Here is a 24,645-nt window from a genome sequence, read left to right on the forward strand (position 1 = left end):
GTGCTAATGGATACAGAGAATGGCCTCATGTGCCTGAGAGTGAGCCCCAGGGGAGAAGGTCGTGAACTGAGCAGATTGATGGGAGAGAAGCAAACTTGTTTCTTGAACTGTATGCTTCACTAACACTGATCATCTTAAGAATGAGGACAATGTAAATTTTTTTCTACTCTGAGTGTGTCCAGGCCACCTCTTTTTTTTTTTTTTTTCTTGCATACCTCATGGGTGGTTATGGGGATGAATTCACCATCATTATTTCATTTAATTCTTAAAACTCTGAGATGTAGGCATTACTCCTCCTATTTTCAGATGGCAAGCTAAGATTCTGTGTGGTTAGACAACTTGTCCAAGCTCAAACAGCTAGTGGCAAACTGGGGTGCAGTCATAAGTCTGTTTGAATCCAAAATTCATGCACTTTCCAGTACATTTTATAAGCATAACCTCCACACTAGGGAAACCAAGAATGGGCAAGACCAGAAAGCAGCAGAAGGTAGAGACTGACTTCACAACTAAGCACAACTTGATGAGAGAGAAGGACTTAGACAATGAATTAAGAAACATGGATTCTTGCCCTAATCTACATGTATGAGATTCTTGACCTTTGAGGAGACTAATTTTCCTCTTCTTTGAATTCCCCTAGGTATCTTGCAGGCAGTAGGTGCTACGGTATCCATCAGTTACAGCAACATGAACCAGTTGTATGTCCTCCAGCAAATCAGCCACTGCCAGCCTCAGACTTTCATCTGTGCTAGAAGCAAGTTCTGGATCCAAATGATTTCTGGATCTTTATGTTTCTTCCAGGTCTAACCTCCTTCCAGGATCTGTCAGCTTCTTGGATGACACTGGGAGGAGAGGCTGGGCTGGAAATTAAGAAGGCAGATTCGATTTCTATCTGCCGATGTTCAGGTCCTGACTCCTACCAGCTCTGGTTTACAGCTAGGTCTTTCAGGACAAAACATTAGGGTAATTCTTTATTTGTTTTGTTTTTGTTTCTCATTTGTACTGTTAATGGTTCCCCAGCTTACTCCACCCATATAAACGGAAATTTCTGTTAAATAAAACATAAACTGCAATCTCAGGAGGTTTATACATATCTCCTTTGGTATGGCTAGACTCCCGTTAACCCCAAGGCTATTTTTATTTTTATGGAGGCTGGAATCCTCCAGGGACTTAGCTCTAAAAGACGACTAGTTCATCCGAAGGTCCTCTCTGCACTGATATGACCATGTCCTAAGAGTGAGAAATCCCTTCCTTTGCTTATTGTACCCTCTGGTTTCCCAGGCTGTAGAGCTTCCTAATGGTTTCCAGACCTACAGCACTATGGGTGCTTTTCATTTTTGTATTTTTCTAAAATCAATTTTACTGCTGGGAGATGGGGAGCATTTATGAAAAATGACTTCATCTTGGGCCAGCTACGACTATGTGAAGAACAGCCAGGTAATGCTTATCAGTTCCTCGCTCTGCCCCAGCCCCCACCCCAGCATCCTTTCATTTCCTGCCCAATATTCCCGAGCCACAGGCAGCCATTGTTTCCAGAACCGCTTTGCTTGGAAGCCTTGGTACTGAGGCCTCTCAGCGCTTCCTGTTGTTACCAGGCCTCTCTTTCCTGCTGAAAACAACAGCACTTCCCTGCAGTTTGTAACCCTTTTCAGGCAATTCATTTCTTCCATGGGCTTGTTCAGTGCTTGCAAATACTGAGTGCTCATTGCATTTATTTTAGTTAACATTTTTCCTATTCTACAAGTAGTGCAAGTTAAAAATAAAGATGAGCAAAAGAAAAAAAAAATCACCAAATCTCTTCCCCTTCTATTAGCACTGAAATCTCTTCGGTGTTCATGCTTTAAGATTATGCATCTATGTACAGAAAATTTACCACAAGACTCAGGGCTTGAATAGATGACCATTCTCAATAGTGGAAATGGAAGCAGGGAAGCCTGCCCAGAATCCTTTCTCCTGGAGGTTCTCATATTTCTGAGCAAAAGGGCCTCCCAGGAGCTTAACAAGAGTGCAAACTCCAGGAGATTCCCCTGCAAATTCTCAGGACTACACTTGGAGAAACCCTGAGAGAGATCTTCTTTAAATAGTTTGTTAAATTTGGGAGAGGCTCATGGGGCAATTGAAGAGGGTAGGGAGGAGGGAGAGCCCACTGTTATCAGGACTCCAGGAGTCTCTTCAATCCAGCTGCCTGCCAGCTGCTCCAATGAGCTTTTGAAAACACAGATCTAGTTGTTTGTCTACAGCAAGGAATGCTAAGTTCTTCGTGACCCCTTCCCCAACACCACCCTCTCTAATCATGTAAACTCCCCACAGTTTTCTTCAGAACACCCCTTCTGCCTTTGCATTCTCCGTCCAGGATGGAAATTGTCCCCAGGATATGCTTCTCTCCTGTGTTCTTCAGAACCCAGCCCAGAGAAGTCCTCCCTAGGGCTTTTACTGTAACCTCAAATAGAATAACTCACCAAAAATGGGACACCAAGCTCCGCTGCAGTGTCTAGGTCTCTGGACACTAGTTTATGGTGCAAATCAAGATATTTGAATTTCTATGAGCTTCTTTCTGTTTTGCCCCAGGGAATATACTTGAGGAATAAGATGTAAAGTATTTTGGAGACTCACGTTGGCCTCTTCCTCAATTTTCTCTCCATATCTCTGACAGATCCCAACAAAAAGATATGCTTTCTGCAGAGAGACTATACTTTTACCTTTATAGACAATATATTATTCCTTATATAAAATCAGACAAAAAATAGTAGCAATTTGTGGTTTGCTAAAACAGCAAGGGGTGATGATATTGAAGCTTTTATCCTGAAGTTTTACAGCTCAAAAATTGCTTAGTATTCTCTGAAATGCCTCCTATGAGGAACCAGCATTCATTTCAGAGGCCAGATATTATCCAAACCTGCTCACTCCTCTTCTCACTAACAGTTGTTATACCTCTGCTCTCAGCACTGTCTTTAGAAGTAATTTGCACCAGATATACAGTCAGCCACCCATATTTGTGGGTTCTGCATCCTTGGATTCAGCCAACTGAGGATTGAAAATATTCAGGAAAAAAAAATGGATGGCTGTGTGTGTACTGAACACATACAGGTTTTTTCTCTTGTCATTATTCCCCAAACAATACAGTGTGACAACTATTTACACAGCATTTACATTGTATTAGATATAAGTAATCTAGAGATGATTTAAAGTATACGTGAGGATGTGCATAGATTACATGCTAATACTACACCATTTTATATCAAGGTCTCGACAATCCATAGATTTGGTATCCATGGGGGTCCTGGAACCAATTCCCCTTGAGTACCAGGAGACAACTCTTTTTAGGATTAAGGCTTAATGATGAAGATGATACAAAGGATTACTGTCAAATACGTGGGCACCTCCTTATAGGGGGAGGAAGTCATAAATCATATATAAAGCAGTGGTCCCCAACCTTATTGGCACCAGGGACCGGTTTCGTGGAAGACAGTTTTTCCATGGACCAGGGTCAGGGGGATGGTTTCACGATGATTCAAGCACATTACCTTTATTGTGTACTTTATTTCTATCATTATTACATTGTAATCTGTAATCTAAATACATGTATATGCTATTACATGTAATACATGCAGTGACAGATCATCAGGCATTACATTCTCACAAGGAGCCTGCAACCTAGATCCCTTGCCTGTGCAGTTCACAACTATGTTCAGACTCCTACGAAAATCTAATGCCACTGATCTGACAGTAGAGCTCAGCTTTGCTGCCTTGCCTGCCAGTTACCTCAGGCTGTGTAGTCCAGTTCCTAACAGGTCATGGACAGGTGTTGGTTTGTAACCCAGGGGACCCCTAATGTAAAGGACACATATAACTAGCAAAGAGAATGCTAGTTTATCATGCAGACACTCTTATTTCTAGAATTAGAGAATCTGAGTTATCAAACAAATCTCTTTTGCTTTTAATTTCTAACTTTTTCTCTCCTCACCCTTTAAGAGCTTCAGAATTAGAATTTTCAGTTGTTTGCTACTGAAAATGTCAGTGGTCAGATCTGATTCAAGGGTAGCCCAGGGATGATGAGCTTTCACAAGGTAAAGCTCATATTCTGATCCCTTTTCTTGGGTACACAGAAGGTAACAGAGCTATATCCAGGGCACTCTGGGCACCCAAGGGCAACAGCCTGTCCTGGGAGCAACAGCCAGGAAGAGGTTTCAAATGGAAACTGAATCTCTACTCGAGCTTGTACCCAAGGAGGCCACTGTAAAGCTTCCATGAAGACACTGGTGTTTTAAAAGCTCTGTCAGGATCATTTAGAGACAGAAAGACCCTCTGGGAAGTGATCCAGGCATGGGGTGACCCATCTCCTGGTCACCTCCTCTGGGAAGCCTTCCCTGATTTCCAAGAGTAGGGAATACTTGACACAGTCTTAAATCAATGGGTTCGCTTTTAATACTTAATTGAGTTGTTTTGTTTTGTTTTAAAACATCTGCCTTCCCTCTATTCTGTAAACTATATGCAGAGCTATGCCTGTCTTACTCAACGTCCAAGACACTGTCCTTGGCCTAAGTTTACAGTCCAGTAATTTCCCTGTGCCTTGAGCAGTGCCAGGAACAAGGCAGAGCACATACATGGAGGAATGAGTGGAAGAAAAGGTTGGGCCCAGGTGCATGGGCATCAGCTGGACACCACGTAGGATGTGACGGATGACACCATCTTAGTGAGAGCACAGTGAGCCTTTGAAGGGATGACAAAGTGTACCCTAGTCTCTAGTGCTTTTTAATCTCTTCCCAGATCTATATTTATTTTCTCCTTCTCAGAGACACCATCCCCACGCCCAAGTATCCACTCCATATTCCATCCCTGCTCTCCACTTTTTGGTCAACCAGAATCCTGGAATGTCAGAGTTGGAAGAGACCGTAGGATCATCGTATTGACCCTGCCTGATTCAGCACCAGGAAATTAAGAACCCAGGAAGTTTAGGGACGTATCCAAGGTCACCCAGCTTGACAGCAGCAAAGCCCTAGAGTTGGAAAGAGACTGAGACGAGGGGACCAGAGTGATTTGAAAGGTGATTAAGATTTCCTTTTCTCTCTGATTTTCAGGATTAGGGGCTTAAGTACCTGGGCTTCTTTCTACCCCAGACTAACTAGCACTTTGGTGTCAGAAGTAATTTAGAGTATTTAAGCTTAGACACACCCTTAGCAGTCAGCTAAATTAATTATGTTTATTGGATTCCCACAAGTAAAACACTGTGCTAGACTTTTGGGATTCAAAGTAGTAGCTTATACTTATAAGACACTGCCCATAACCTCAGTTTACAGTCTAGTTAGTTCAATTACATGCAGTTAAATCGTGGGTGGAACAAAAATGCCAGAGAGAGCCCTTCCTTGTTCATTCTACAGCTGTCAGGCAGGAGTCACTGGGTTTAATGATATCTTTCTGGAGAGAGGGGACAGCCAGCTGCCAGAGGCTGTCTCTCCCCTTCTATAAATTTGCTTTCTCTTCTTAAATAGTGAGTAGCTGATCCTCAGCAAGAAGGAGGGGTTTGTTTATTGTTCTAAAGATCTCATGATTCCTGTTTAAAGAGGGTGTAGGCTTGCAGTAGATTGTTGTAGGCTTAAATTCACTGAAGAGATGGAAGCAGCAGGCTTTGTGGGTGCAGTCAGAGCAGCTGGGAGTGGGTAGCCTCAGGCTAGGGCCTCTGGTGGGAACACAGAGGAAAGCAGTCCTGAGTTGGTTAAGGAGATGGAAGTTGGGGAGACTTCCCTGGGGGTCAGCTCACCCAGAAGACAGAGTACCACTGGTGCTACAGGACCCAATAGAGGGCAGTCAGCTGATCAGGATGCAGGAAATGTGACAGATTCCAAATCTATAGGATCTGGACTGGAGAGGGCAGGCAGTGAGCACCTGAGTGTCCACGTAAAAGAGTCAAGTCAGGGCTAACAGAGCCCTTCATGACTTAGTTTCCAGAATAGGTGTCACCTTTTTGCGTCCCAGAGATTTGGTTTGCAGTCACGTGCACAGCTCATTGAATGGCCCTCTCTTGCTGATCCTGCCTTAAACACCTGGGAAGAGGGACAGAGCCAGGAAGAGAAAGGGGTCCCTGCACAGGTCCGCTCCATTATTCAAGCTCTGCTCATATCCTGCCCTCTCCATAAAAGCTTCCCAGCTTCATTTGCTCATCAAGTGCTTTTTGGCACCCACTCTGTGCTTGGGTACTGGGTGCTGGGTGTTAGGTTCCAAGGACACAGTGGGAAGCAAAACAGGAGGCCCCATCCCCAGGAGCTTAGCATCCAGTGGGAGGAAGTACCTGTTGATCAGTCTCCTCTCTTACTGTTCCTGGTTAAGGGCATGAGTTCTGGAGCCATTCTGCCTGGGTTCAAAGCCTCCCACTGCCACTTTCAACCACTGAGACCAGGCCTGCCTCCTGTAAGCAGAACGCCATAACCGCAGTGTGCTGGGGCAGCTCCAGAGGACACCTGCTGCTCTGTGTAGTTACGGATTGTGCTCCCTTTCACTTAAATACACATCTCTAAAATTTTTTTTTAAATCCCACCAGTAGTGAAATTTCTCTTAGAAATAAATATAAACAAAACACATCTCAATTAGGGTAAAAAAACTGTATGGTTGGTTACCTTACCTACAAGTTTCGGTTTCCTTATTTGAAAACTGAAGTTAATAATACAATCTACCTCATAGGATGGTAAAAATTAGCCAGGGTGGTTGTACATGCTTGTGGTCTCAGCTACTTGGGAGGCTGAGGTGGGAGGATCACCTGAGATGGGGGGAAGTTGAGGCTGCTGTGAGCCATGATCACGCCACTGTACTCCAGCATGGGCAACAGAACGAAACAAACAAATAAAACAAAACAAAAACATAGATAAAATATCTATGAAGGGCTTGGAACATTGGCCCAATAAGCTCTCAATACATATTAACAATTGCTGTTATTATTTTAATTGTGATTACTGTCCCATTGGGCTTTGGTCCTTCATTAGTGAGTGGGTCCTTAAGTGAGGGGCTGTTGTACACCTCTGTATTCCTAGCACCCAGCACCACACCCTGCACAGTGGTGACTTGGACTCAATGTCTCCTCAAAGAGACTGGGATACAGGCTTCAGCCATATGAGGCTGTACTTGCAGGATGGGTGGACTGTTCAGAGACACTGTGTCCTATCTGGTTTCAGACGGAAACACGGGGAAAATGGTGGGTGTTCTCCTCCTTCCCTTTCTGATTAGAGGTGACAGATAAATACAGAACATCCAGTTAAATTTGAATTTCAGATAATGAATAATTTTTTGTATCAGTATGCCCGCAGTATTGCATGGGACATAGATTAAAACGTGATTTGTTGTTCCTCTGAAATTCAAAGTTTCGTCCAGGGTCTGGTATTTTTATCTGCTGAATGTGGCAACTCTGTCTCTGGGTTCCTTTCCCACTCTTTGTGGCCCCCAGCCGGCAGCGGTGCTCCCTCTCAGTATCACACTCACACAGCCACAACCACAAATCTTTCCCCGCCTCCTGTTTGCCCTCCAGGGCCAACCTTAGGCCTACTCGTGGGACACCTCTCATGATTTAGCTTCTTCCACCAGGAGGAGGAACTGAGGAAGAGTGGGCAGCAGCAGATGTCAGTGTGTCAGGGAGCCAAACTGCCCACTGGGTTAAAGAGACTTCCAGATGTCCAGGAGTGTCTCTGAGCTCCTCCCCCTGCAGAGATAAGGGGAAGCTGTTTTCTTACCTGGCCTCAGGGAGAAAAGGGAGAGCAAGGATGAAGCCATCCTTGAAATCCTCATCAGGTTTTCCCTTCCCATAGGTGTCTTTGTCTTCTAAGCCTGCCTCTGCATGAACCTCGTGGTGGCTCTGCTCCTCGGCTACCAGCCACATTTTTGATGGTATGAATATGTGGATGGGCTGGGGCAGGGGGATGTACCTTTGGAGCACTCTTCTAGAAAAGTGAGGAGGAAGATGCCAGGGTATCTCTGAGTTTAGGAAGTATGAATTGTTAGAGTACCACCTCCCCCGGCTCCTCCCTTTTCCTCAGAATATTTACTGTGGGCCAGGCCCTGGGCTAAGTCTGTCACACATATTACTTCATCCAATCCAACCTTGCAAGGCAAGTTTAACAGTCCTCATTTTACAGCTGAGAAATCAGGGGCTGAGGGAAGTTTACTGCCTTGCTGAACATCATTCAGTTTGTAAAGTGGTGGGGCAGGTATTTAAGCCCAGTCTCTCTGACTCCCAACCCCACTCTTAACCAGCCTCTTATACTGCTCTGTTTTCAGAGTTCACCCTGGCACCTACTAGGTGCTCAATAAATACTCCCTGGAGGAATGTATGATTGAATGTATAAATGAATGGGTCATTCTAAGGTCTACATTTGTTTCTGTAGACTCGCCTGTCAATGATAATCAGAAGAATGGTTTGTTCTGACATGTTTATATATTTTTGATTTTGAAAAATTCATCAAATTATAATTTGTGATCAAATAGTTCAAATCACAGCCTCTGGATGCTAATTTTATTATAACATTGTGTGTATTTGTCTTTTTTTTTTTTTTTGAGACGGAGTTTCACTCTTGTTGCCTAGGCTGGAGTTCAATGGCACAATCTCAGCTCACTGCAACCTCCACCTCCTGGATTCAAGTGATTCTCCTGCCTCAGCCTCCCGAGTAGTGGGGATTACAGGCATGTACCACCAAGTCCTGCTAATTTTGTAGTTTTGGTACAGATGGGGTTTCTCCATGTTGGTCAGGCTGGTCTCGAACTCCCAACCTTAGTTGATCCGCCTACCTCGGCCTCCCAAACTGCTGGAATTACAGGCGTGAGCTACCGTGCCTGGCCTGTATTTGTCTTTAAATGAAAATGTTTTGGTTCTAGGCCCTGAGTTCCATAGGCTCTTACTTTTTTTTGGCATGTATTACAGTTTTTGGTGGGTACATATTCCCTGTGTAATTCAGGATGCAGCCAGTTTTGGGGGCCGTCATCCTTGTGGGATTCTCAAATCACAGTCTCTGGTTTGTCCCAGCCTTTTTAAGAACCTTACTGAAACATGCTCTGAATTTCAATTTTATGGGAAGCAGCAGTAACCAATGGTCTCTGCATAGCTCTGAGTAGTCCATTGAGAAATTTATTTTTTCTTTTGATCTTGATGTACATTTGGTATTAATTTTTTTCTTGGTGTATTTCCATTTACACATGAATGACCTCAGTCTGTTTTTAGCAAAGCATTGCTAGAGCTGGATGAGGATGCAGGGCTCATTAACAAAAAATCATTGAGGGGCCTAGGTTATAACTGCTCTTTCAAAGCTCACACAGCCATAACACACATTCTGTTACACAAACACACACACAGAGTCACAGCAGGTTGTGAAACAGAGAGGGACTCTACTTTGAGGAATGTGGCCATGAATATGAAAAAGTAAAACAACCATGATCTTAACAAAAAAAAGTGGTGGGGACTAGGTTAGATATAAGCTGTGACCTGTGGTCTGCTATCATTTTGATCAACATTTTAGGAGTGCCCAGAACTTGTAAGTCTCATGTCAGAAAGTGAGAGGCGTGCTCACTTGGGCAGCGCATATACTATAATTGGAACCATACAGAGAAGATTAGCATGGCTCCTGCGCAAGAATGACATGAAAATTCATGAAGCGTTCCATATTAAAAAAAAAAAAAAAAAAAAGCACTTTGGGAGGCCGAGGCGGGCGGATCACGAGGTCAGGAGATCGAGACCATCCTGGCAAACACGGTGAAACCCCGTCTCTACTAAAAATACAAAAAAAAAAAAAAAAAAATTAGCCAGGTGTGGTGGCGGGCGCCTGTAGTCCCAGCTTCTCAGGAGACTAAGGCAGGAGAATGGTGTGAACCCGGGAGGCGGCGGAGCTTGCAGTGAGCCGAGATCGCGCCACTGCACTCCAGCCTGGGTGACAGAGCAAGACTCGGTCTCAAAAAAAAAAAAAAAAATAGAGGATGTCTGGGAGACCCCTGAGAGGTAGCAGGAATGTCTTACACACAGATCTTTGGTTGTTACATAGTATCAGTGATGCATTTTTTACTGCAAGTTACCATGACCATTCTAAGTGTGCAACAAGAGTATATATAGTAGCCCTGTGAAGTCCAACTACCCATGTTTATAGATACATATTTAAGAAGACAGGAGTCATACTGTTATCAGAGCAGATGGAACTCCCTTGGTTTCACTAGAACCATATTGCAAGGGTTCATAATGCTAATTTTGGGGAGATTTTCTTCTCACAAGCTATGTGACCTTGAGCAAATTTCTTAACCTCTTGGTGCCTTAGCTTCCCCATCTGTTAAATTGGGAGAATAATAGTAACTCCTTCACAGAGTTGCTGAGCAGATTAAATGAGTTAACCTGTGGAAAGCACTTAGAACAGTGCCTGACATAAAAAGTGTTACATACTAGTTTGCTATTATTATTATCATCAGCAACAGCAACACCAGCTTACGACAACCATGAATGTCATGTCCTCACTGAAGCTTTTCCAGGATTCCTCAGTTGGATGCATCCTCTCCTCCATGACCTTTATGACCATCTGTCTAACTCTACCTAGACTAAACTATGTGCCCTACCTCCCTGACTATCTGCTGTCCTTGACTCCAAATATCTTCCTGGCTAAGAGAATATATGTGGACTCCTGACTCCCAACTCCTCTATAGCATCAAGACTCATTCATTTTTTTTTTCATTCAGCAAATATTTATGGTTATCTTCGCTGTACAGGCTCTGCTGGGTGAGTAAAAAAATCCCATGATATTTCCCACACTAACGCACACACTGAAGGAAAGCTCACACAGACATTTGCTCAGCGCCTCTGGCCAGCTGAGTGAGCATGGGAAGAAGTCAGGTATAGTTAAAGTGATCTTGTGTTTTGAAAAAAACAAGATATGTGTTCAGACAAACATTAGCATACTTAAAAGAAGAGCAAGGCAGAAGAATAGATTTGGGATTTTTTCAGATATTCTCAGCCACATGGTCAACAAAATTAAATCACTCCGGAAAGAGACTCACTTTTAAATCTTTCCTGGAGACCACAGCCTTGGCTTGTGTGTGGAAACAGCACCCACAACCACACTGCGCACTAGGCTGGGTACCTCACATTCATGGTGTTTGATGTAATTCTTACAAGACCTTGTAAGGGAAGAACTGTCATTCTCCTTTTAAGAGAAGGAAACTGAATCTCAAAGAAATATGTCTTGTCACATCATACAGTTGGCAAGTGGCCCAGGCTCTGCCCCACGTAAGGTCAAAGGGTGCTAATTTTCAAAGACACTTGAGCTACTCCTATATCTAATTGGTCACTAAATCCTGCTGGACTTAGACATGGCATTTGGGAGAGTGACCTCTGGAGACCTTTGTGGATCTTCAAATTTGGGAATACTATTAGAACACTTGATGACAAAACGAGAAGGGAACAAGTCACTTTAAGAGATAGCCATTGGTATCAGCTAAGCTCTTTTCCTGGATAAACTATTAATTTCTAGACACTAGACCCTTTGTGTGTGCCATAAATGTGTGGCCCAGGCAAATCAGAAATGGCCGAATGGCATGTGTCTCATTGTGGTTTTAATCTGCATTTCCCTAGTGGCTGATGATGATGAACATCCTTTTGTGTGCTTACCATTTGTCTATCTTCTTTGATGAAATGTCTGCTTATGTTTTTTGCACATTTTCTAATTAGATTGTTCGTGTTTTACTGCTGAGGTTTGAAAAATTTTTAAATATATTCCATATGCTAGTCCTTTGTTGGATGTGCAGTTTGCACCTATTTTCTTCCTCTCGCTATCTGATTGTTCCGCTTCTTAACAAGGTCTTTTGCAGTGTGCATTTTTAACATTGATGAGGTCCAGTTTATCAGTTTTTCCCTTTGTGGGTCATGCTTTTGGTGTCAAGTCTTTTGGGCCGAGATTCCAAGGATTTTCCTTAATTTTTTTTCCTAAGAGTTTTATAGTTTTGCATTTTATATTTAAGTCTATGATCTCTTTTGAGCTAACTTTTATATAAGGTATAAAGTCTTGCCGGGTGTGGTGGCTCACGCCTGTAATCCCAGCATTTTGGGAGGCCGTGGTGGGTGGATCACGAGGTCAGGAGATCGAGACCATCCCGGCTAACACGGTGAAACCCCGTCTCTACTGAAAATACAAAAAATTAGCCGGGCATGGTGGTGGGCGCCTGTAGCCCCAGCTACTCGGGAGGCTGAGGCAGGAGAATGGTGTGAACCCAGGAGGTGGAGTTTGCAGTGAGCTGAGCTTGCGCCACTGCACTCCAGCCTGGGCGACAGAGTGAGACTCTGCCTCAAAAAAAAAATAAATAAATAAAATAAAATAAAAATAAAAATAAAGTCTATATTAAGGTTCATTTTTTTTGGCCTAGGAATGTCTAGTTGTTCTGGCACTATTTTTTGGAAATGCTCTTCTTCATTCATTGCATTGGTTCTACAACTCTCTCAAAAGTTGGTTGGCTGTACTTGTGCAGGATCGGGGATGCGGGGGGTCGGGGGGAGTTAATGGATTCTCTATTCTGTTACATTGATCTATGTGTTCTTCTGCTAATAGGACACCACCTTTATACTGTAGCTATATACTAGGCCTTGATACTGAGTAGAGTGATTCTTCCCACTTTATCTTTCTTTTTCAAGATTGTTCTAGCTAATTTAGGGCCTTTCCATATATGTTTTAGAATAAGCTTATCTATATCTACAAAAAAAACCTTGCTGGGATTTTTATAAGAACTGCATTAAACTTATAGTTAACTTAGGGGAAAATAGACATCTTTGCTGTGTTGTTTATAAGATCTCTTTGATTTGTTCCTTCTGCGTAACTGCGACCCTCAAGGAGAATGTCATTAGCTAATGCCTGAAATTATTGACCAACCTTATAATTCACCTTTCTTTATGGTCTTCTGTTGTTCCCACTCATGCTGTGTGTTGCTGCCAAAATGATGAAACTCTAGCTCTCCCCCACCAAAGTTGCTGTCTTGTTTATGAATCTCAAATTTCTTCCTACTCCAGACCTAGGCCCAGGTTTACCCTCTTATTCCAACTCCCCAAATTTCCACTTCTCATTCAGTCTTGATACACCCAAGTAATTCATGACTCTGAACTGCTCCCTAAACATATAACTTAGCCAGGAATTCCTTCCACTCTGCCAATCTGCTTCCATTTTCTTCTGTCAATTTAAGCTTACTCAATGCAAGAAATATTTCCTAAATAACTTGGTCATCTTGTACGAGTTCATACACAGTGGCAGGCCTAGCATATCTGACATCTGGAACAGGTGATTTTTAATGCTACTCTCCTCTACAGAATGGATTTATGTTCAGTAATAAGTGTATAATGCAATAACAGCAATCACTGGTATTTTCTGATTTTGTTTTTTAATTTTATTTTAAAACTAAAACTGTTTTCAAGCTTAACTTGAATAAAATTCTGTTTTTTAGCTTTGAATTCTGAGCTTCAATTAAAAAAGAATTCTACTTTAAAGATACTCAAATTCAGTCAAATATTTCACATATTAACTAAAATTTGTACTTATGAAACGAAAATATCATACCTTGAAGTCTGCATCCCAAGTCACTGTTTTCAGTTTAAAACACAAATAAAAACCTCAAGTGGTCATATAATGATGACTTAAGTTCTGATTCTTTCTGTATTTACTATGCAATTTTTGTTTATTTCACATCTGCTGATTAAATGCAGGAATATGTAGTACTGCAGGAGCTAGAAACACACACTGCACCTGAAACAAGGTCACACTATTTAAATGAGTATGAGCTAATTGTTAAATGAACACTTAGTTGAGTCCACGTGTTACGTGGACATGGGTTGGGACTCAACTAGGAGTAACACCCATGTAACACCCTTGTGTTATGTGGTCATGGATGTCACTATGGGTAGGAGTTCTCCAAGTAACATCCATGTTGATACAGCATTTATTAAAGGACAAGGAATGAAAATGTACTAATCCATGTTTATTAAAGGATAAATAATAAAAGTGTACTAATATGCTAAATATATTTGCATACATATTATTAAAACTCACAGTCCCTCAAAATGTCAATACACTGTCAACAGTGTTACCCTATGATCCTGCAATTCTAGCCCTAGGTATATATAGACCTTAAATGAATAAAAACATATACCTGCATACAAGCTTGTACCCAAATGTTCATAGCACCATTATTCGCAACAGCCAAAAAGTGGAAAACAACTCAAATGTCCATCAACTGATGAATGAATAAACTGTAGTATATCCATAGAATAGAATATTATTAGACAATAAAAAGGACTTAAGTAACAACACAAGCTTTAACGTGTATGTCCCTTGAAAACATTGTTTAAGTGTAAGAAGCCAGAAACAAAAAGCCAGATGATTCCATTCATATGAAGTGTCCAGCATAGACAAATATATAAAGATAGAAACTAGATTCATGGTTTCTTAGAGCTGGGGGAGTAGGTGGGAAGGTGAGGGAATGGGAAATGGCTATTAATGGGTATGACGTTTCTTTTTAGGGTGACGCAAATGTTCTAAGATTGATTGTGGTCATTGTTGTACAGCTCTGTGATTATACTAAAAACTATTGACTTGTATACTTTAAATAGGTGGCTGTGTGGTATGTTAATTATATCTCAATAAAATTTAAAAATAAAACCAGCAGTAAATGCAGCAATTGTTTAGAACTTAGACCAACAAAAGATTTTGTGGGGAGGAATATTTTACCACTTGTCAATATTAGAATTACCAGTGCTTGGTGATTAAAACCCACTCTTAGTTGGTTTTATTGTCATTTTTCACTTTTCTGCTGACCACACATCCCCTTATTTTGGGCATGCAAGGTGCCCCTCTCCCGCTGCTGCAACCTGGTACATCCCTGCTAACACAGTCAGTGTAGATCTACGCTATGGCCCATCTAGTGACTGGCTGATGTAAATCGCTTATATGTAGAAAAAAGTCTAATCTGGGACTTATAAGAAATTTTAAGAATTTGAAAAATAAGGTGAAAACCATTTTAGGAAGTCAAGAGCCATTTCAAATGAAATAAAGCCTTCTACATAGTTAAATGACTCTTCTGTAGACTTCTTACACAGAACCAGTATTTTTGTTCTGTTTTTTGAGACGGAATTTCACTCTTGTCGCCTAGGCTGGAGTGCAATGGCATGATCTTGGCTCACTGCTACCTCTGCCTCCCAGGTTCAAGCGATTCTCCTGCCTCAGCCTCCCGAGTAGCTGGGATTACAGGCACCCACCACCACACCTGGCTAATTTTTTTGTATTTTTAGTAGAGACGGGTTTTCACCATGTTGTCTAGGCTGGTCTCGACCTCTTGACCTCAAGTGATCCGCCCACCTTGGCCCCCAAAGTGTTGGGATTATAGGCCTGAGCCACCGCTCCCGGCCAGAAACAGTTTTTAAACTCAATTAACCCAGGATCTAGATTTCCTGTGCACTCGGGGAGCTCTTCATGCCCATTTGCAGAGTGGCTGTCTTCCTGAACCATGAACAATCCCTAGATACAAATGTCTGCTGCTCTTTCCAACCCCAAAACTAGAACAGCTCCTGACAGCTGTGGAGACACCACCCCCGAGACTATCTTACCTTGCAGCCACAGACCAATGCCCCTGCTCCTCAGAGTGCAGACCCCCACTGCTCTGTGGCTGCCACATACTCCTCTTCACCTAACTGGGCCCCAAATCCCTGTGGAAGCCTGTGTTCTCCTCCCCGATACCATTCTCTTCCTATGTTTCTCACAGGCCCACTGGCTTCACCAAGGAGAACACATTTCCACAGAGGTCCCCTGGCCTGCCCTGGCCTGGTCATCCATCCTCCCGCTACCCCATCCATCCCATAGTAGTTTATGTCTCCCCTTTGAGTTAGGGTTAGGGTTCTCCAAAACTTGGCTTGCATCCTGGCAATGTCATAAATGGTGGTCAGTTCCTACAGTGTGATAAGTGCTGTTTTTCAAAAGACTTTATGTACATTATCGCCTGTGATTCTTGCACTTTTTAGAAGCTAGACATTATCTCAATTTTGATGATAAGACTGAGGCTCAGAGAGATTAAATAATTTGTCTCAAGTCACACAGCGAGTACGTGAAAAAACTATGATAGGAATCTATGGCTTCTGTTTCCCATGCCAGTTCAGTATTACATAGAGGAGACGGCCACAGTGAAATTATAGTCTGCATAGACTGCTGTTGGCTGGGCTTGGAGCCTAACCACCGTTTTAGATCTTTTTTTTTTTCCCATGGGAAAATGAATTTCAAATTCAGAGCAATCAACATACAAGTGTTCTTCTAGAGCGTAACTCATTTTTAATTTGGAGACTATCTCCATTGTCTCCCCACTGAAGGTTTCATTTCTATTGATTCCTTTATCTTACTGGTCAGGACACAAAAGGAGGATTGAAAAGTAAAGGCTTTAGAGTCAGACGGGGGCCTACCACTTAATTGATGTGACCTCAAGCAAATTACTTAACTTATCTGGGCCTCCGTTTCTTCCTTTGTAAAATAAGGGCAACATTACACATAGAAGATTATTGTAAGAATTAAATGAACGATGTGTGCTTGTAAAGTGCTTAGTGCAGTGCTTGGTGCAGAGTCAGCCTCCAATAAACGTGGACCTTCGTTGTTCAATGGGAAAGTCAGGCTGACTACAACCTAGAACATACCCCTACTGGCCAGGGATGGTCCTTGTTTATTCCTATAGTGCAGATGAAATTATTAACAGCACTCCCTTGTACTCTTCAGGTGCCCCAACTTGGATGATAAGTTATATGGGTCAACCTACCTGAAGATGGGCCCAGAAGGCGTGACTTCTAGGGGACCACAAAGCCCCAAGGCTGGAGCTCCTTAATCATAGGGAAATTTGGCCTTTGTCAAGAGCATCTCACCAGGGAGCTGAGAGCTACTGTTTGGATGTTTCCAGAAGCAGCGTCTGGGTTCCCAGTGAGGGTCTGAAGCCAGGAAGAGAGTCTTCAGGGATAAGGGAGCCCAGCCAAAGGCACCAGCAGTCACGCAAGTGTCTGGTCCGACAGGAGCCCTGCCAAGGAGCCAGGCCAAAAGGGCAGGGTGGGGGCTGGAGTGGGGGCCAAGACGGCAGGCCAAACAGGAGATGAGGGGGAGCCAGGAGATGAAGCGTCAGGGACACCAGTAAGGGAGGTCAGCAAGGTGCCGGAAGGGCAAGAGGTCTCACTGTGCCTGGGGGAAGGGGGGTCCCAGGGCATCAGTCCCCCTCCGGGAGCCTACTTCCACTCTTCTTTGTCTGTAAAGGAGTTGAGGCACTGTCTAGGGCACATTTGGGTCATATCCTCCTCCATGGTGCTGTGCACATGTGCCAGGCTTGATCAGTGACTCTGAGACTGTTGGTGATAACAAAGACCAAACCTAAAGCAGGCAGTGTCATTTAAACCTCCCACCACATTTAATGAGCAGGATTGGCAGCTTATTTCAATTTTACTTCAGTACTTAACTTCTCACAAAGTAGCAGTCATAAAACACTTCTCATAAATGAGGTGTAATAATTGAAAGCACGAAGAATCAAGAGGCAGCATTGTGAAATGAAAGGAATAAAATGGTGAGAGTCAGAACTAGGTTCTATCCTGTTTCTGTTCTGCCCCTTCCTGACTCAGAATTTTTAGGTAAGTCACTTCACCTTCCTGAGCTTGCCTGTCAATGGAGGTAATAAGTGCTGGGAAGGAAAAGTGTGGGGAGGCACAGATTACAAAGGCTGTGGAGTGCTACACAAATCTAAGCTAGGCATCTCTCCAATATGATAATAAAGTAGGAGTTTCTAAAATAAACATTTATCACATGTTTTAAGAAAAAAGCTCAGAAAAGACGAAATACTTTTTAAAAGAATATAGCTGGAGTAAACATAATGAACAAATTCTAGTACTACAGCACAATCAGAACAACTTCAGACACTAAAGAAATGCTCCTTTATACAGTGGGTAATATGCTAGTGGGAGCTGCTAACCTTGGCTCTTCCAGAAATGTACAACAGTTAGAAAACATAAATATCTTCTCAAAAAGTTAGGATACATCCACGGATGATAGGTTCATAGTGGAAAATTAATATTAACGAAAATTCAGAGTCCCTTTTTGAAGAAGAAAGAGCAACATTTCTTTCCAACAAACATGACTGGTTCAAACCAGAATGCGGGGTTGGGCTGTTTGGGTCCAGTATTTCCAACATATGGAACAAACAGCACCTTTGATGAAGGCAGCACAATGCAATAGAAGACGCATGGGCTCTGGAATCTGATGAGCCTGGGCTCTTATCCAAGTTGGCCCTTAGTCTTCTGTATGACTTTAGGCAAGTTTTTAGCCTCACTGAACCTTGCTGCTCTCAACTGCAAAATGAAGATAGCAGTATCTACCTAATAGGTTGAATTAAATAATATCTGCTATACTTCAAGTATAGTGCTTGGCACAGAGGAGGGACTAGTAAATGGAAGTTCTCATTATCACTGTGAAAGTACCTTGACCTCTGCTTAGCACTGCCAGGAAGTCAGGGACAAAGACCATGACAATTGCCTGCTACTTGTCAACATGAGTGAGCAGCGGGGCAAAGCTGCCAAAAAAACGCTCACTCAGCCAGGCTGCATGAGTAATGAGTACCACTATAGGTCTGGAAGTCGTGCATGCGTGTGTGTGTTTGTGTGTGTGTGTGTGTGTGTGTGTGTGTGTGTATGAGAGAGAGAGAGAGACAAAAAGAAAGAGAGCGCTGTGCACTCCGCTCCAGTGAGAGTACATCTGGAGGATTGGTTACAGCTTGTAGAAGCACATCTTAAAATACAGGGAATCTGGCTGGTGAGGTGGCTCTTGTCTATGTAATCCCAGCATTTTGGGAGGCCGAGGTGGGTGGCTCACTGGAGGTCAGGAGTTCAAGATCAGCCTGGCCAACATGGTGAAACCCCATCTCCACTAAAAATACAAAAATTAGCTGGGCGTGGTGGCGGGTGCCTGTAATCCCAGCCACTTGGGAGGCTGAGGCAGGAGAATCATTTGAACCTAGGAGGCAGAGGTTGCCGTGAGCTGAGATCATGCCATTGCACTCCAGCCTGGGCAACAAGAGCAAAACTCTGTCTCAAAACAAAACAAAACAAAACAAAAAAAAGGAATCCAGAGGACGATGAAGAGAATCCAGAGGACCTAAACACTAGCTCATTTGGAGAATGGTTGAAGGAGCTGGCGGATTTAACTTGGAAAAGAGAAATCTAGAGGCGAAGTAATAACTTTTAAAATAATTAAAGGGTTTCAAGCAGAAGTAGGTGGAAACATATTCTTTGTGACTTAGAAAGCAAAACAGGACCCAAAGTCAGAAATGACAGAGGCTGTTCAGCTCAGTAGTAGAAAGGACTGTCAGTCCCATGAAGCTCTTCACCTAAGGCAACGGGCCGTGGAGTGAGGCGGTGCAGGAAGCCAGGCACTGCCGAAGCTGAGCAGAAGCTGGATGGATGACTCCCGGGTCCAGGATTCCTGTACTGGGTTGGGCTGGGATTAGCTGCCCTATGGGGTTTCTTCTGAGTCAAACTTTAAAAGAGCCCTGGTTTTCATAATCCTGCTAAAATTGTTTTGTCCTTATTAAATCATATTTTATCAATCTCAAGTCCCTCAAAATGTTTGAAGAGGTGATTATGCCTGAATACATTAAAAGCCAGAGGAAATAGTGAATTTAGGGCTCTTGGAGTTGTTTTCTTTTTGTAATTAGATTCAGAATGTTTTTGATGATTTTCATTCTAGTCCAGGACTCATGAATATTTATGAGAGTTTGCAGGTACTATATACACACCTTCTTCCCTCACTCCTTTTCAAAATCCAACATGGAGTCAGAGTTTTATTTTTCCCTGTTTTGTCTAAAATTTAAAGTATTTTTAAGTTTAAAGTCTAAAAGTAATTCATATGGCTTCACTTAACCTCTTCCATTTTTATTCTTTTCTCTCAAATTGTTCAGAACATATACTATACGTACACACAGAAGAAAAGTAATTAAAGGGCCGGTTTTGATCGCCTTTTTTTCCCAAATACAACCATGTAAACTACATTAGTTATCTCATCTGAATCATGGAGTGCTACAGAAATGTGATTCGGGGCTGAAACAATGTTTAATTATTTAGCATGGGGACTCTGGGGCGGATTTGTGGACCCTATGGTCTTAGCCAAGCACCCCTGGAACTCAAGATTTGACCAAGGGCAGACCATCAGAAGTGGACATTTGAACCATGTCAGCAGTTTCAGAGGAGCACCCAATGACATTTTAATCTGAAAGATTATAAACAACCTCACTCCCACCACTAGCCATGCCACCTCCTGAAGAATGTGCAGCGTGGTGGATCTGAAGGAGCCATTGATAAGGAGGAGAGCAGCTTGAAAGCACCCTGGTGAAGCAAGAGTTTGACAGCCGAGATTATTTTTAATGCTTTCAAAGGCACACACTTTATAAATATATCGCACATATACAGAACAGGTCTGTTCCTATGCATAATGTGTGTATGCAACAGTCTATTTAAAAGCATTTCAAAGCCCATTTAGTTATAGTTTCTCCTAAGTGGTGTGGGTAAATGATAAAGAGATAAAGGGCAAGGGCCCTTCCCACAGAACCATAGACGGCTCTAGCTGACAGTCACTTGGAGACAATCTCCATTTTCCTCACTGTATAGATGAGGAAGCTGGGATTCCAAGGGGAGGTGACTTGCTTAAGGCTCACCAGAAAATTAGCTCTAATATAATAATAAATCCAGGTTTATGGTTCCAAAACTAGAGTTTACTAAGTGATGGTGAAAAGAAACCATCCACACTGTAAACAACCACAAAATAACCCTAAAAACAAACAAAGCCACTGAGAGCCAGGAGTCATGGTTCTTATCCCAGCGAAGGAATGCACACCCTGTCTGATTTCCTCGCCATTGCAACACAGACCATCGGGGTCATGGGATAATCATGCCATTGGTATGGAATACAAGATGGCTGGTTTTTCCTAGATGCCCACACGCTGAGCCGATGGCATCACCCTGCTTTGTAATGGTAGATCTAGCCAGGCCATCCTCTGCAGCTTTGGCTGTTCTGGGTTCTCTAGGATAGCTGAATTGATCCACTAAAGATAAGAAGAGGCACATAGGAAAATGTACAAATCCCACCCCCTACATTCTCCCAAATGCAGCTCCTGCCTTTGAGCCTCATTTGCTCTTTTCCTGAAGGCTCTCTCCACAACACTAACTGGGGTGATTACATCAGTTCAAACAACCAGACGATTGAATGGAAATATCTATCACACTAGTTGGTTTTATGAAGCAACTGGCTAATGGAGTCACTGATGATAGTGGAAACTCACTCCGCATAGACACAGCCTCATTCTCGTCTCCACTTTGACTTCTTCAGCCTCTTTGTTTGTTTACCCAGACAGGGTCTTCATTTGCCAGGTTTCTCAGCACCAATGAGGACTCACACAATGAGGCTTGGATAACACTTTGGTGGGGACACTGCAGACAGACTCCTCTCAATACGTTCATGGTTCAGTCACAGAACAGTCTGTCCTTTCACTGGGCACTGTGGAATGAGCATGAGCTCTGTGAGCGGGCAGGCAGGGCATCTTCTGTTTGAGAGCCAAGTCCTGTTTCGAAGTTCCCCACTGTAACCTTGGATACAGCTGGCTGGGGGTGGGAAGGCCCTGTGAGAGGCCTTTGTTTATAACTGGAGACTCCGGGGAAGGAGGTTATGGATAGCTGGATTTGGGGGCCTTGCAAAGGAGGAGGGGAGAAAACTAGAAAGAGAACTTCTCTTTTCAGAACTTCTGCAGGTTCACAAAGAAAGGATCCCAGCCAGGTGTAGATCCATTGCAAAAAGCATTCTGTATTTTCTAGCTCTCCTTCAATACCTCCCGAATGTTTCCTTTTTAGCTGCTCCCACTCACAAAGGCGCCAAAGATTTTACAGAGGACTTCCAGGAGCCTGTGGTGTTTTTGTGGCATGTGTGTGTAGTTCTGGTCATGAAATGGCATGTTGGGCAATTCTAGGTAACTTGGTGCAGGCTATATTGACATGTGGCACAAGAGAATAAACCGTGAAGAAAGATGAGCTTGGTGGCCATTGGCCAGCACGATCTAGAAGGCAGCAAAGTGGCAGGGACCTCTAAAGTCTCCGGTTCTGGATAGCCTTTGGGGACTGTGCGCACCGGACTCACTTGCATTCTCAGACAGACTGCCTCACCATACGACTTTCAGGTCCCTTCCAAGGTACATGAGATGGCTATGTGATCATGTCATGAGGTTCCAACATAGGTGATTTAATTGTCTAATAGTTACCTTTTAGAATCGTAACAATGATTATTATTTTTCTAGGAGTCAGTTAAAGTATTTATCATATGCCACATATTTAGTTACATGGTTTCATTTCCTCTCCTCAACAATCCTGGAAAGTGGGTATTATCTCCTTTAATAAATGAAAACACAGAAGTACAGAGAGGTTGATGCTGCATAACTAGAAAGGGTTAAGATAGTTTTCATTCCGAGGCCTGTCGGATCCCAAAGCCCGTATCTTTCTAATAATAAATAAAGTTGAGAAAGTAGTAAGCAAACATTACATTCAATTTAAAAATATCTTATAAATATTTTATATTTAATGTCATATAATGTGCTTTCCATTTTGAGCATCACTTTTTCATCTCTGAAAACACAACTCATTGTCCTCCTGGCTATGGCAGACAACAGGGAGCACACTATGTCCAAAGTGTGATGTGGCTGATAAAGACATTGATGTGTCTAAGGCTGCATTAGAAGCACAATGTCTGGAAAGAGGGAGGAGAATGCTACTCTCTGCACTCCTTAGTCCACACCTGGAACACTGTATTCCATTCTTGGGGACACGGTTTATAAGGGACATAGGTAAACTGGAGTTTCAGAGGAATCTGAAATGTTCAGAGGAGTGTGACCCAGAAGGTGAGTGGACCCTAAACCTATGTAGAAAAACTGAGGAGCTGAGATTATTTGGCTTTAAGGAAAGTTGGAGGCCAGGCGTGATGACTCACACCTGTTATCCCAGCACTTTGCGGGGGGAGACTGAGGTGGGTGGATCACCTGAGGTCACGAGTTCGAGACTAGCCTGGCCAACATGGTGAAACCCCATCTCTACTAAAAATACAAAAAGTTAGCTGGGCATGGTGGCACGTGCCTGTAATCCCAGCTACTCCAGAGGCTGAGGCAGGAGAATCGCTTAAACCTAGGAGGTGGAGGTTTCAGTGAGCCAAGATGGCACCACTGCACTGCAGCCTGGGCAACATAGCAAGACTCTGTCTCAGAAGAAAAAAAAAAAAGAAAAAGGTGGAGTTTCTGGTGATATATAGGGGTTTGGGTAGGCAGGGAGGAAAAGGGATATAATTGGTATCTTCAAAGCTTGAAATGCTGTCCAGAAGAAGAATGGAATTCCCCAGTACAGCAGCTAACAGGTAGCTCTAAAACCAGTATAAGGACGTTGCTAACTGCTCAAAAGAAAGAAGGGCCCTCCAGTATTTGGAACTGTTCACAGATGGAATCGTCTGCTTTGTGAGGTAGGAGTTTCCCATCACTGGAGATGTCCATACAGAGACAAGAGAGTCAAGCATCAGGACCCTCCAACCTTCACAGTCCCTTCCAACCCCAAATTCCACAATCCACCTGTTAATCTACCATCAGAACTGTCTTCTTAGATTAGGTTACCCCCGCCATTAATGTCTCATTTGCACATAGTCTGCTATACTAGGTGGCATTTACTCTTTCCCTTCACTTGTGCCATAATTATATTTTAAAATAGTTCAATATCAAGCTAACCTAATTATTGGTAGCTTTATGAGATTTTCTTAAACTAATTTTTTAAATCTGATTTTTTAAATCAAACATTTTTCCTGGATTTCTAATATGAGACATCTAAAAACAACTTTCTGATCCTTGGGAAGGCAATTTATTTTCCAGAACACGTTATTCAAAATGTTTCTATCTAATGATCAAATAGTGCTATAAGTGTCTCTTCTAAAATAAAACAGTAGCAAGATGGATTATTTCGGTTTCTCTTGCCCTTGAATGTTGAATTTACTTGTGCTGGTAACATCAAAAGTAATATGCATTCAATTCAATATGTACTGTTCATTCATTCAACAAATAATTGTGGAGTATCCAATATTGTTCTAGGCGCTGGGGAACCCGCAGTGAACAAACACAAACAAAATTCTGTGCTCCTGTGGACCTGCTTTTTAATGGAGGGGACAGAGAGTAAATAAGATAAAGAAGTAAATATATACAAGATAAAATATAAACGAACTGGTGACAAACACTAAAGGGAAGACTAAAGCAGGAAGAAGTGCATGGGAGAGGTGGGGGAAGAGAAAGAGAATGTTGCAATTTATTTTACTTTATTTAATTAATTAATTTATTTATTTTGAGACATTGTCTGGCTCTTGTTGCCCAGGCTGGAGTACAGTGGCGTGATCTCAGCTCACTGCAACCTCCGCCTCCTGGGTTCAAGCGATTCTCCAGCCTCAGCCTCCCGAGTAGCTGGGATCATAGGCACGTGCCACCATGCCCAACTAATTTTTGTATTTTTTAGTAGAGACGGGGTTTCACCATGTTGGCCAGGCTAGTCTCAAAACTCCTTGACCTCAGGTGATCCGCCCACCTCAGCCTCCCAGA

At 42.8% G+C, this 24,645-nt stretch overlaps 1 protein-coding gene and 1 non-coding gene across 4 annotated transcripts in view; one reads left to right on the top strand and one right to left on the bottom strand.

The window, feature by feature from the left end:
- ARHGAP31 (Rho GTPase activating protein 31) overlaps positions 1–24,645 on the bottom strand; it is a 123,602-nt gene that overhangs the window by 65,314 nt on the left and 33,643 nt on the right. The window contains exon 1 of one of the 3 annotated variants that reach the window (XM_077993854.1): positions 7,713–7,955. The exons of the other annotated variants lie outside the window; for them this stretch is intronic. Within the exon in view, the coding sequence (XP_077849980.1) occupies positions 7,713–7,785 (73 nt within the window). The 5' untranslated portion in view covers positions 7,786–7,955. Of the gene's footprint in view, positions 1–7,712; positions 7,956–24,645 lie in introns of those variants that run through there. 3 annotated transcript variants of the gene reach the window in all.
- On the top strand, positions 9,532–9,638 carry LOC114676486 (U6 spliceosomal RNA). Its single transcript, XR_003727558.1, has one exon. It is a non-coding gene; the product is annotated as a U6 spliceosomal RNA (small nuclear RNA).

Source organism: Macaca mulatta, chromosome 2 (assembly GCF_049350105.2).
Source record: "Macaca mulatta isolate MMU2019108-1 chromosome 2, T2T-MMU8v2.0, whole genome shotgun sequence".
NCBI lineage: Eukaryota > Metazoa > Chordata > Mammalia > Primates > Cercopithecidae > Macaca > Macaca mulatta.